Below are 14,393 nucleotides of genomic sequence, written 5' to 3'. Positions count from 1 at the left end.
ATGTCTGCCTTTTTTATAGATATTTTTTAAGATTTTAAAAATGGCATGAAATTAAAAAGCAAAATGAGTAAACAAAAATGACTTTTGTTTTCTTTTGCCTTTAAACAATCAAGAATATCTGCTCTATTTTGGAGAATTTTAGATTCATTCTCACCAATGTAATGATTTTCGTAATGATTTTCATAATGATGGCATTGGTAATAACGGTTATTTATTACTCAGCTTTTTTTGGTTGGCTAACAGATATTTTCTTGTTCTCTTGTTTTGAAGTATATGGCATATAGTATTTGAAACTTCAACAATTTACAAAGAGTTTATTTTTGTTAATGATAGAACCTGACTATAAATGGATGAATATATATTCTTATTCTACTTTTTGTATTTCATTTGTCTTTCTTTTTTTGAGGATGGGCTCAAATTAATATTTGATGGTGTCTAGGAATAAGTGTGTTTTTGATGGCTTGTTGCATGGGAAACATCTGTCCTCTTAGGCATGTAAGTTTTCCCACCCTCATACACCTTGTCCCATGAATGTCTTCTCACTATGCCCTCAACAATGGAACCATGGAAGTACTGATGACTCTACAGGTGTGCTCTCATAGAACAGTGCAGTGATAACTGTTAAGAAGTTTGGTGTGGTCAAAACACTGTTGAGGGTTGTGGATTTTGCAAATATCACCTTAAACTATCCTCTGCCATTTCTGATGCCGTCACACTCTTTCCTCTCTGTTTCCCTGGGAAGGAAGTGTTATTCTGTCTCCCTTGAATCTCTAGTGTTCTAAACTTTGGGATTTAAGTGATGTTCATGGTGTATAAAATAAATGACTCAAAATGGTCTTTGTAAAAAATAATAAAATATATATATATATAATGTGTGTGTAAATGGAGCTAGATGGACAGATGTTTCCTCTTGATTTAAGCTTGTCTGAGCTGAAGAACTATGGCAATTTAGTAGGCTCAACCTGAGAGATTTTGATATATAATGGAGTGCAAGTGAGAAAAGCACCAATGCGCCTTTGTGTGCTTAATTAAAAGGTTTTCAGTAGTTTTTACTTAACCAATTCTGGACATTATAGTCTCCATCCTGCACACAAATAAGGTGAGGAAGAGACAAGTTGTGTGTGTGTGTGTATGTATATATATATATATATATATATAAGATGGATGGATGATCTTTTATAGTGTTAAATATAAAAACCCATTACATTCATTATTCTTTATTAAGTTGGTTAAAGGGGTGCTGAATGACCACACAACAGTGGCAATATGGCTTAAAACTTATTTTATTAAAAAAAGGATAAAAATACTTGTTTTTATACATAGATATGTTAAATTTTTATTTTTCAGATTAAAAAGTTGAAGCTACAACATTTTATATTATATTACACTTTTTTTCAAACATGTATTGATATTGCAAAGACACTGCTGTTATACCATATGCATACCACTTTGAGAAGGTTGAGAAATATGGGATTTTGAGGAAGTGTCTTTTGCATGATATAGTGGTATATACATCATGATTATACAAACCATGGCAATTGAAATTTTTTCTTTGATCTGTAATTTTTTTTAACATTTATTTTTCTTTATTAAACAGACTGGAAAAGAAACCATACAACTTAATGGTTACTAGTTTTGACCACTTCTGTTGCTGAGAGGAGCAAAAAACTATTGCTCTGATTTAAGAATCAGTCTTTTGTTTTACTGTTTGTTTGTTTTTTGAATTATGGTGGTCAGTATTTTGCCAATTATTTAATTGTACATTAAAATGTTTGTACTATTCAAAAATAATTTGCTACCAGCGTGGTTTCAGTACTAATGTTATAAATGTGAAGATAGCATTATGTCAACCTGATTTAGAGATGGCTTGAGGTTGATTCTTCAAGTTATTAAATCCATACAGTGCCATGTATCACTGATATAACTTAATACATTTCTTAATGATTCATTTACGCCAAAGCTTTATTTATGGCATCATAATACCAGGTTTTCCATTTGAAAGTGCAAATGGCCTGAAAAGCAAAGGCAACCACAGGCATTTTCATAGTTTATCAAATGTATACATGTCACAAGATGTCAGTGTTTACTAGAGGCATATAAAACAGTTAAGCCCCCCAGAGAATTTTATAGAGGCTAAATAAACATTCACGTCAATATAGAAAAATATAGCAGTTGTCTTCTCCTTGGTTATGTTTGACGAATACAACAAAGAAACAGTCATTAAAGTAAATTTAACATTAAAGACTAATGTGCAAGATGTTGCAAATTCATACTTGGTGAGTTTATGCACAAAAGAGGACTAAGCAAAGTTTTTAAACACATTTGAAAACACACACACACACACACACACACAAAAATACACTTTACAACAAGGTGGTATTAAAGTTAACCCAAAAATGAAAATCCTCTGATTTCATTCTTCTGCTGAAGACAAACAAAGATTATTAGAAGAATGTTTCAGTTCAGTAGGTCTTCACAATGAGAGTGAATGGCTACCAGAATTTTAAAGCTTGAAAGCATCCTTTGAAAATGCACATAAAGGCAGCATGAAAGTAATCCATAAGACTCCAGTGGTTGAATCCATGTCTTCTGAAGCGATATGATAGGTGTGGGTGAGAAACAGATCAATATTAAAGTCCCTTTCTTTTAACTATAAATCTCCACTTTCACATTCTTATTTTGTTTTTGGCAATTCACATTCTTTGTGCATTTCGCCACCTACTGGGCAATGACATTTTATTGTAAAAAAGGAAATATTGATCTGTTTCTCACCCACACCAATCATATAGCTTCAGAAGATATATATTTAACTTCTAATAATAGTGGATTGTGTGCTGCCTTTATATGCTTTTTGGAGCTTCAAAATGTTGGTACCCAATCACTTGCATTGTAAGGACCTACAGAGCTGAAATATAAGTCTAAAACTCTTACAGTTTGTGTTAAGCAGAAGAAAAAAAAACATCTGGGATGGCATGATGATAAGTAAATGATGAGAATTTTCATTTTTTTTGGATGAACTATTCCTTTAATGAAACAGCTAACATGAACAATACTTTTACAGCATTTTCTTATCTTGTTTAACGTTTTAATGTCTTGTTTAACATTTATATTAAAAGTTGTACAAGATAAGATTAATGCAATATGAACTAACAAACAATGAACAGTAGCATTTTGATCAATCAAGTTTAATAAATGCTGTCATATATCATTGTTCATCATTAGTTCATGACACCTAATGCATGAAATAATGTTAACAAATAAAACTTTATTGTAAAGTGTTACCAAAAAAACCCAAAACTGCAATAATAAGAAATGTGTTGTTAATAGCAAGCTATAGTGTTGAGAAAATAAAGTGCTGCTTTATTTCATACAAATACATAATTATGCTAAAAGTAGAACATTGTGCAGATTTTTTTTTTTTTTTTTTGTCATACCACAATATATATTTGCTCATGCATTCTGAAAGAATGGCACACTGACAGTAAAAGCTGAAATGCTAAATGCGAAAACACCATTTTTATTGTTGAATTTCAGATATTTCCTTTTTTTTTTTTACATTTACATTTTTATGCATTTGGCAGACGCTTTTATACAAAGCGACTTACAGTGCATTCAAGATCCACAATTTTATTTGTTTATGTGTTCCCTGGGAATCAAACCCATGATCTTGATGTCGCTAGTGCCATGCTTTACCAGGTAACCAACAGTAACCCTGTGGCCTCATAATATTTTTAGTATCACATTCTACAGCACTGCACATAATTGTAAGTCAAGATTAGAATACTCTCTGTGTAAGTATATGTCGATTCTACCAAGTATATATTCAGTATATACATACATTTAATGTGTATATTTATGGAAACATATATGACAGCTTGTCTTTAAGATTATTTAATTGTACTAATTAATATTTTGTACTAGCACTGTTAATATGCAAGTACATGGGCACACCAAATGGAGTTCATCTTGGTTAGATGAATCTCTAAACTTCACTGCACAACACAGGCAAATAGAACACTGTATTACATACCAGCATCGGTGAACTGGCAATAACTTTTTTTATGGATAATATGAAAATGCCTATCATTGAGAATTTCAAGATCTTGTCAAACTCTCACATTATTGGGTAATTTAAAAGCATTAAATGATAAAAACTTTTCTGTGATCTGAACACAATCCTGAAAGCATTTTGGAGGGTTTAATAGTGCACTAGAACAGTGCACAATGGTGCAACAGAACAATATTGGTGCAAATATAAGTCTGAACAGGCTTTTCTTACTGAAACATTGCCGGAAGCCATGCAACAACATAATAAAAAACACTGCTAAAAAGGATGTACCAACTGTCTTTCACTCTCACCATCCTCACCTTCTCCTTGTCATATTAGAACTCGAGCTCCAAGCTCCTGAAGAATCCCCTTGCAACCAAGGCCTCTCTAAAAGTCACTGTTATTGAGTTGATGGAGATATCAGTCACAGTTACCTCCTCTGGGCCCATAACTGGACTCCAGTGCTCTGGCAAAGGAGATACAGTTGTTTTCTCGAAATCAGTGGTTGGACTCCAGCCTCCTGTCCTGATATGCTCTGAGACAGAGAGAGTACATTTTGTACATATTCTCACATTGCTCATATGAATACAATGTCAAATAACTGTGATTATGAACAGTCAAGCATTGTATGGGATACTGTTTTAGGCGATTCAATTTAAGTAACAAAGCTTGCATTTAAGACCTTATGAAACTGCTTGATGAGTGCAGTTTTCTATCCTGTTTTGGTGTGTTTAATATTGAAACAGGACGTTGCTGTAAGAAGGGCTTTTCCTTTTTATGTAAAATTGGGTTTACATCACACTCACAGCCATATACGTAATTTACTACTTGCTATTGCTAACAAAAAGTAGGGGGACAAAATACTTTTGCAAGATGAGTCATCAATATTTTTGGTCCTTTTCCCATAAGAAAAAGACTTTTAAATATGTATATCTGCTAAAAGTAAAATGTTTCAACTTTAAGGAGAACACTAGCATATTGATTTCCTAGAAGCTAACAGAAATGGAATAAAACCCACTCAAACTCCAGCTTTGATTTCATTTGATTTCCCCAAACTTAACAAACAACAAATAAGTAGATGTGCCTAACATTTTCAGGTCTGGCAATCAACTACAGTATACCATGGAAATACTCAAGTAGATAGCAAAGAGATTTACTTATACGTACTGTTTAAAGTGTTGCTGCCAGTTTTAGTCCCTTCCTGTCTTGTGTCTTCCTCATCCTCCTCCTCCTCTTCTTCCATAACCCCCTCATCATCATCATCATAATCATCTTCCCTTCTATCCCATTCTTCCTCGGAAGTCTCTCTAGATGTTTTCTTCTTTCTCTTGTGCTGGGTTAATCCGTGATATATGCATGTCCCTGTGGAGTGGAACCTCTCATCCACAACGCTGAATTGTGGGGCAAGCGATCGTGTCACTGAGAGTGGCAGTTGTGCAGACGAACTCTCTGTACCTTGGTGTGCACTGCGTAGATCCATTGGGTAAATGTTGCTCTTTGATAGAGGAATATGTGGGTAGTCAATACATTAAAGACTATGTTTAGAAAGGTAACTATCACAGAAATAAGGAATGAGATGTTTTAATAGTCTTTACCTGCAAGAGCAGTCGTTTTGGTTTTGGCCCTCTTTTACGCCAGCCCAATGATCTGTCTTTTTGTTCTCTGTTTAAAATGAGAAACAATGAGGAAAAAGCAGTTGGGACAGTTTCAGGCACTAGAAGTTAAAAGGGAAAGAATGGAAATGTATTGTTAAGGAAGTACACTTTTTTTAATTGCTCACTTCTCCTCGTAGGCTAAAACCAGTCGAGGGTCTAGGATGTGCTCCTCTGGCTCCCATGTGCAGTACCTAAGTTGTAAAAAATTAAACAAGTCACATGTGCATACATAATTAGATGAGCATCAAAAAATAAATAATAATAATATATATATATATATATATATATATATATATATATATATATATATATATACACACACCATAGCTGCTAGACAATGGAAATTGTGGTAAAACTATAATAAATCACAGTTGAGGAATATAGAAAATTAAGTTTAATTCTGTGGTTGTACATTTTATGATTTTCCATTTGTTTATTTATTTGAACAATTGTAATACTTACTTTGGAGGCCAGCCCTTCCACTTCAAAAAATACTCTATATGACCCTTAAACGTAAAGAAAGAAAAGAAAAAGATTATTGTGTTTTTTTCGATGACGCATTTCTCCTGTTTTCTTTTTTTCAATAAGATTATGTAATTGGATTCTGACATCATAAAGAAGACGACCCTTAACTGTTAGTCCCTCCTTTTTATTTTAATACACTTTAAATTTACATATTTTCATAAGAGAGAATGAGAGTAACAGTGTATTTCTTTTTTGTTGCCACCCGTTATTATGACTTGAATGCATGTTTTAATATGATTACAAAACAATTAAGAGCTATGTGAACATAACTATACCTATATAAGGCTGTGTCCGAATTCCATAGTTATTAAAGCCCAATGGAAAATAAAACTGCGTAGTCTACCTCTCTCTCATCACCACAATATTCCAAACGTAGGGTGCGATACCCGTCCACAAAGATGATATAGACTACAAACACACGTTCACGTTGTTCTAAAGGGGACGTGTCGTGTGCGTCCCGCCCCTATAACATGTGCGACTTGAGGCCACAATAAAGTTGGCATGACGTTTGATCTTTAATTTTTGGTGACAATTCAGCCTACTTCAATGTCATTCGCATGTTGGCATAATGGCTTAAAATTGTGTTTATTTGAATTGAATTAGATAATGATAAGAATGAGATTACACATCTCACTTTATTTATTTTAGTCCGCCTTGACGTATTGCAACGCAAATGTGTTCAGTTACTGAAACAAAATAGGGACAGTCTGCAAAGTATTGATATGACCCTGTCATTGAAAAGACAATTAAAAAAGAAGAGTAATGTGCACTAATATGCATGAAACGCATCTATACGTATTTCCAAAATCTAAAGTTGGTTTTACTCTCACATATAAATGTGGGTCCTTCAACAGAGAAAAATTACTATTCACACATTCAAATTAGAAAACGATGTAAAATATATAGATTTGATCCAATCTAGAGGATGTTTGCTGCCACCCAGAGGGACAATTTGGAGCTGATTTTACTCTCATTGTTGATTTAATATTTTGAGAATAATATTTTATGAAGAAGTCCAAACAAAATCCTAAAGGGTGTGCATATTAACAACAACAACAAAATTATCACCACTTAAGTTTAACTTAATGTGCTTCAGGACTATATGCACCAGCAGGGCTGTAGCTTGTGGGGTGAAAGTTGGTAATGATTCTAGGGGCCCAAAGGAACAGGGGGCCCCACAAAGAATTCTAAACTATTTTTTTTTTTTAATAGGAAAGGGGCCCAGAGCAATATACAGTCAGGGGGCCCAGATTACCTTGCTCACCAGTAAACTATTGAAACATGTTCTGGGAAATTTCCATAAAACCAGCACTGATTTGTTTTAGATATTCATTATACTCTCTGGCACTCACATAAACAAAACACAAGCATAACTTCTTAAAGTATAAATATAATATAAAAATATAAATAGCCATATGGCTACTCAAAATGTGTAACAAGATTCGTGAAACATGCACAAATATGTATTTTGTTACACATTTTGAGCCATTCCGATGACGGAGATATTGCACGTTTTTCTCCTGGTTGTGTGATTTGTAGACAGTCCCTACATTGCTCCAGCAACCGTTAAACACATTTATAACATCTATCCGTTGCAATATAATAAGGCGGATTACGTCAAACCACCCTGTGTTCTCTCTTCTACATTCTAATGCGATTCAAATAAAATATGTTTATGCCATCATGCGCAACGGTTAATAATCTATTTCAGTTCCTCGAGGCTGAATGTCAGACAAACGTCAAGCCAAACTTTATTCCGGCGGGAACGTCACGTATGAGTGCATTGGTTTGCTTTAATTTAAATCCAGTGCTGTCAAATCCTCAGCTCAGACAGACAGTGCTGTCAACAAACACGCAGCTACACACGCATACACTTACCTTTCTAACTCTTTTCTTAATGATTGATTCCACAGCAAAGACTTGCTCACCAATTGCTGACAGTTCCATTGGTTAACTTGTTCCCCTATAATAATATTTTAGAAAAAATATTTTTAAGAAAGCCTTGTACTTTCTCTTGTTGTCGTTTAAGTAACTATTAAACGTAAACCCCACTGCCTGTTAAAATAGCTGTCTTCTCTTCCTGCACACCTTCCCTCTCTTCCGCTGCCGTGTTTATAATTCAATATTTCATGCTTTGCACAGCTCCATTTCCTTGTACTAGATCTGAGTGCTGACTTTTTAAATCTGCGACACATCTGCAGAGCGCGCAGCGCGCCCCCGTGCGTCACAAAGCGGTCTGACTCGCTCCCGCCACACACACAGGCCTACCAGTAGTTATGTTTAGAGCGGAGTTGATGGCTTTACTATTAAACTTCCCATTTAAATTTTCCTTTTGCAATCCAAATAAATAAATAAAATGCCTTTACATGCTCCTTTGCAATAACTATTGTTTTTCTGTAATTGTACGAGCAACTGAGATTTGAACACCTCTCCTTGCACACAAAATATAAACATAACACTACACTGTGTACATACAAAGATGACTTTAATGATGTCACAGCACATTTTACATAATACATAAAGTGCCATCATACGCATTTTATTTGAATGGAAATCAATGGCATTAGCACATGTAGTGCCTACCAACCCCATGAAAAAAGGGGTTGTGGGGATATAGATTGTCATGGCAAAGGCTCTTATTCATCTCTACAGTTTTACAAGTTACCCTGTGTATGGTGAAGTGGAATGTTCCTTTTAAATTGTAGTATATGATTTAAATATTGATCATAATTCTTGCAATATTTACAAGTGAAGCAGTGTTTATACCATTGATGCCCAAGAGTAAATTAAATTTAAATTTGGATCACCTGAGATGCATTATTCGACTTCCCTTTGAATGTGTAATCTGCTCCCTCTGTAAAGTTTAAGGCTATGTTAATCCAAACTCAACCCCAAACTATGATGAATAATCCAAGGCGAAAGCCAAGTTTGTGACCAAAATGAAGGAAACGGTCCTGTCTCGACAATTACGATTTCAGCCTCGGACAACTTTTCCATCTTATTTCATTTTTTTCTTTCTTCTCTCAACAGCATTTTCTACGTAAAAGAGTTTTTGGCAGTTAAATTATTATTTTTTTTTTACTACTAATGCTCACCTGTTCCTGCTAAGTCCCCTACTTGTAAGCCATGGCCTAGAAAGCCTAGCTGTTTCTTACAAGAATATATTACAACCAGAGTGTTGAGAGCAACAGTTTACAATGAGAGATTAACATGTGACTGTTTTGGTAATTAAAGTTATAAGAAACTAACACAGAACATCCAGTTATAGTGGTGCCACGCTGTACTGTGATACACCAGACACATCTCATCTGTCACTATGCCATTAAAGGGATAATTCACCCAAAAATTCTCATCATTTACTCAACTGCATGCCATCAAAGATGTGTGACTTTCTTCTGATGAACAGAAAGACTTTTAGAAGAATCTCTCAGGTCTGTAGGTTCATACAATGCAAGATAGGCACAAAGATAGCGTAAAAAATAATTAATACAACTTCAGTGGTTAAATCAATGTCTTTAGAAGCGATATAATAGGTGTGGATGAGAAACAGATCAATATGCAAGTCATTTTTTTTTTCACAACCAGTCACCACTTTCATTCTTCTTTTACTTTTGGTGATTCGCATTCTTTATGCATATCACCACCTACTGGCCAGGGAGGAGAATTTATAGTAAAAAAGTACTTTTTTCTCACCTACACTTATCGTTTCTGAAGACATGGATTTAACGACTGGAGTCGAATTGATTACTTTTATGCTGCCTTTATATGCTTTTTGAAGCTTAACATTTTTGAGCCTATTCACTTGCATTTTGAGGACCTGCAGAGCTGAAATATTCCATAAAAAAACTGTGTTCAGCAAAAGATAGAAAGTCATGCACATCTGGGATGGCATGAGGGTGAGAAAAACATGAGAAATTTCAGTTTTGGGTGAACTATCCCTTTATGTAAAAAATATTCAAGCAGGATGCTGCCTTTATAAATCTTCAAGTTCATGCTCCAAATAAGTACATATGAACCTTTGTGTTACAAATCCAGTTGGTCAAACATATATCTTTTACTGTGATCTGTAATGTGAGACAGGATGTTTAGGTGTGTGGGAAATCAAATGGAAAGGATGTAACATTTGGAAGGTGATGTACAGGGAGAACGCATCACTAATTATTCCATTACCTCAAACTTTCAAGTCAGAAACAATACAAAGTAAAAGAAATAACCAATGTATATAAAAAATGCATCAAATTACCAAATTCCAAAGAAAATTCTCATAAATCGGTTTAGTGTTTAGTTGTCTTGTGATATCCCTGTGTGTCCTGTGCTGCAATAGTCTCCATGGCAAGAGTCCAGCTGCGTGTGGGTGTGTAACAAAGTCTGACCAGCATGCTTTCATAACTGGTTGAATGCAACTCCATTTGCTCCTTAAATGGTTCCCTGATTGAACCTCCCCTTTTTTCACATCATTGCCCCTCCTGAGCATGAACTGAAGACCCCCCCACAATAAAGTGATCTGAAACATTCATCAGTTATCAGACCTCCATGTCTGGTGGATTTCCACCTCTTCTGGCACAACCAATAGGAGTTCACAGTTCTTCCCTCGAAGCTGGTGACACAAGAACTTCCTGTGAAATCATTACAATGACTGGTAAAGACAAAGCACACCTACACTCCACATGAAAAATTGGCTCAATTGCAGTTGTTGTTGTTCCAGACCTGTATGACTTTCTTCTGTGGGTCCCTGTTCACTTTCATTGTATGGGAAAAAGATGCAGAGAAAGTGAATGTTGAGTGAGGTTAACATTCTGTCTAACACCTCGGTTTATGATCCATGGAAGAAAAAAAATCATACAGGTTTGGAACTATCCCTTTAGGTACTCCAAACCTACCTAAGTTCATCGGCTGTTCCAATAGCATGAGGACTGCGCAATTTTGAGTCCAAGTTATAGTAGATACCTCCCACCTCTCGAACTCCAATCCAGTGCTGGCGCTTCAGTGGAAGTCGCAGCGGCCCCCAGCGCAGATTGGATGGCACATTCAAGATGAAACCGGTGACATTCGGCAGTGCAATGCTGCCAACATCCCTATTGGACAACAAATACAGATTTAGTGTGGGGAAAGGAAGGCATCAGTAGACAATTAGTTTCAAGGGATAGGTCACCCACAAATAACCCAAGTCACCATTTACTTACATTTATTTACTCATGTTGTTTTAAGCCTAACTGACCTTTTTTGGGAAATGCTAAGTGCTGACAGGTGACTGAATAGAGACTGAGGCTATTCTGCCAAACATCTCCTTTTGTGTTCCATGAAATGTATCTCAAATGGCAAAGCATGGTGCAAGCAATGCCAAAATCATGGGTTCAATTCTCAGGGAACACACAAACTGATAAAAGCGTAGCATGAGCATGAAAGTCTCTTTGGATAATAGTGTCTGCTGTATGCGCATGTAAAAATGCATAAATGAATTAAAATAAATTCTTGGAACAACATAAGGGTGAATAAATTACAGAATTAAAATTTTTGCCTGAAATATCCTTTAAAAATTACAACAGCATAATACTTTTTCCAAAGGGAAATAAAGTACCTTCTCTTGTCCCACCAAACAGCCTCAAATCCCCGAGTCTGCAATGCAGCCATGATGACATTCACATCATAGTTGCCATTACCCAGCATGTTTTTCTTATGGGGCGTGACCAAAGTGCTTGGGGAGAGCCTGTATGAGAAAGAGGAAACAGAACTGAGCCAAAAGAAATGTCAAAATCAGCCTATTTGAGAAACACTACATTTTCTTTGCACTGACCTCTGGTAGATGTCCTGAAGTGCATCCCTGCTGAAAGCAGCTCCGTCCTGGAAGACATTGTTTAAGGCGTGCAGAGCGCACAGTTCTCGATGCTGCTTTTCATGGTAGATGACAGGAGGTTGTGAGGAGATGGGAGGTGTTCCAGCATTCGGCCTCTCCTCCAGCTCAGATCCACGTCCACCACCAGGTTCTCCTTTCTGCTTGCGGACCTTCCATGGCATACAGCCAAGCTCCTGAAAACCCCCTACCACCCTCCCCTTACCAGAACATGGAGTACTCCCCATTCCTGCTGCTGTTGCTGCTATGTCACCACTATCATCTCCACAGCAACCTCTCAGCTGCTTGGGATGAGTGGCAAGGGGAGGGGAGGTAGCTACTGGGATAAAAGGTGAGCCAGGGCACCTTTTAATTTAAAACAGTATCAATGGAAATAAGGAAAGCCCACGTGGTCTGTGAAACTGGAGTATCTTAGAAGCTAAGAATTTGACTGTCTCCTCCAGTGTTCTTCATATAGTGATTGCTTGAAGACATGCTGAGCACCATTACAATCAGTAGGGCAAAGCAGTTCTTTCCATTTTGGCTGACATAAGGGTGGATAAGTCTTGTAACTTGACTTGTACAACTGACAGGGAGTAAATGTGACAGTCAGGATATAGGGTCAGCAGTGCAGAATCCTGGCAGGGTGGACAACTGCCATAGTAGTTACAGTACCACGAAAATGCAGGCAAAACCCTGTCAAAGCCTTAAGAGTGAGAAAGAAATACAGAGATTTATAAAAAAAAATACTTAATAAAAATAAAAGGAACCATAATTCCTCCCAAACTGAGCATTAATTAATGTTTAACTGAGGGACAAGACCAACCATGAACCTTTACTCCACTTTAAGGGATAGTTCACACAAAAATTACAATTTTTTTCTTTTTTATTCGTGCCATCCCAGATGTGTATGTCTTTCTTTCTACTCCAGAACGTAAATGAAGATTTTAGAAGAATATCTCAGCTCTAAATGTTCTCACAATGCAAGTCAAAAGGGTCCAAATCATTGAATCTCCAAAAGCATGTAATGGCAGCATAAAAGTGATCCATACGACTCCAGAAGCGATATGATAGGTGTGGGTGAGAAACAGATCAACATAGAAGTCCTTTTTCACTACACACAAATACTGTAAATGACCAAACACAAAAGAACACCACTTAGGACAAAAGAGAGCACTTAGAAGGTCTGTTTGAAAATGGAGAAATTTTGTAAAAAAAGACTTAAATACTGATCTGTTTCTCACCAACACTTATCATATAGCTTCTGAAGACATGGATTAAACAACTGGAGTCTAACGGATTACTTTTATGCTGCATTTGTGTGCTTTTGAAGCTTCAAAGTTGTGGACTCTGTTAACTCGCACTGTATGGACCAACAGAGCTGAAATATTCTTCTAAAATCTTCACTTGTCTTCTTGCAGAAGAAAGAAAGTCATACACATCTGGGATGACATGAGGGTTAATAAATGATGAGAGAATTTTCATTTTTAAGTGAACTATTCCTTTAAGGCTAATTTGAATTTATGGTCAGCATAAGTGCATTGGGAATGGTGCAAAACTTCCTGCCAGTCGACTGGATGGGTGTTTTGCACTTGGTCAGAGAGAAACGACATTAACACTTTACACACAAGTTTAACAATGTATCTTGAGACATGTTGAACATATGTACCCCTTTATTTGTCAATGTTTCTCTCATTTAATCTCGACTATTGCGCTCATACCAATTTTACACTCTGGCTAAGTGCTATTCGTTTGGTAGCAATGGACAAAACGCTACATTTGTAAACCTCAGTGTATTCATTCCTAACACGTACTTCTACCTGCATGCGAACGTTTAGAGTCTGTGCTGCTTTCGTTGCTCTAAGTTGATGTTTTCGCCTCCACTCCTTGAGTTGTTTATTCCTTTGTCTCTTGTACTTTTTCCTTGCAGCTTTCTCTGGCTCGACATGAGCATGCGCAAAACGTCATTGGCTTTCCGTTGGCTTGCGTCATGAGCAGGCTGCATCCCATAGGACTGTCAAACATGTCTCGGTCGCCCACATTGTGAAATTAATCAGATATTTCCCATTTCTTTTGGGATACATTATTTTTCGTATTACATCTAAATTCGTACCTGCTTTCATCTCATTCACCTGTGGTATGTGAGCAGTTGTCTTTCTGTTTTTCTTTAATGAGTCACTTTGAGAAAACAGATGACAAGCCCTGATTGTTACATTCCAGCTGTTTTGAGAAAATGTAAGATATAACAAATAACCAACCAACAAAGAAGTGAACTATATAGAGTTACAAAATAATCATAAATACTAAGCATTAATATACAAGCTAAATACTAAAA

The 14,393-nt window shown here is 36.1% G+C and overlaps 2 protein-coding genes across 4 annotated transcripts; both read right to left on the bottom strand.

The window, feature by feature from the left end:
- Window positions 1–3,512: 3,512 nt before the first annotated feature.
- Window positions 3,513–8,334, bottom strand: LOC127633890 (chromobox protein homolog 7-like). The gene is made up of 7 exons (XM_052113265.1): window positions 8,317–8,334; window positions 8,107–8,191; window positions 6,166–6,209; window positions 5,829–5,894; window positions 5,644–5,710; window positions 5,216–5,543; window positions 3,513–4,583 (listed from the first exon to the last, which is right to left on the bottom strand). The coding sequence occupies exons 2-7, from the start codon at window positions 8,173–8,175 to the stop codon at window positions 4,384–4,386; spliced, it is 774 nt and encodes a 257-aa protein (XP_051969225.1). The 5' UTR covers window positions 8,176–8,191; window positions 8,317–8,334; the 3' UTR covers window positions 3,513–4,383.
- A 377-nt stretch (window positions 8,335–8,711) lies between these two features.
- On the bottom strand, window positions 8,712–14,015 carry josd1 (Josephin domain containing 1). 3 transcript variants are annotated; one of them, XM_052112533.1, is made up of 5 exons: window positions 13,879–14,015; window positions 12,023–12,764; window positions 11,807–11,935; window positions 11,109–11,303; window positions 8,712–10,844 (listed from the first exon to the last, which is right to left on the bottom strand). In XM_052112533.1, exons 2-5 carry the CDS (start codon window positions 12,304–12,306, stop codon window positions 10,745–10,747), a joined length of 708 nt encoding a protein of 235 aa, XP_051968493.1. In that variant the 5' UTR covers window positions 12,307–12,764; window positions 13,879–14,015; the 3' UTR covers window positions 8,712–10,744. The 3 variants fall into 3 exon arrangements, with proteins under 3 accessions (XP_051968493.1, XP_051968491.1, XP_051968492.1); XM_052112531.1 differs by having other exon boundaries at window positions 8,712–10,825; XM_052112532.1 differs by having other exon boundaries at window positions 8,712–10,825; window positions 13,873–14,003.
- Window positions 14,016–14,393: the final 378 nt, after the last annotated feature.

This window comes from Xyrauchen texanus, chromosome 40 (assembly GCF_025860055.1).
Source record: "Xyrauchen texanus isolate HMW12.3.18 chromosome 40, RBS_HiC_50CHRs, whole genome shotgun sequence".
In the NCBI taxonomy this organism is placed as follows: domain Eukaryota; kingdom Metazoa; phylum Chordata; class Actinopteri; order Cypriniformes; family Catostomidae; genus Xyrauchen; species Xyrauchen texanus.
This window is presented reverse-complemented; position numbering and strand designations above follow the sequence as displayed.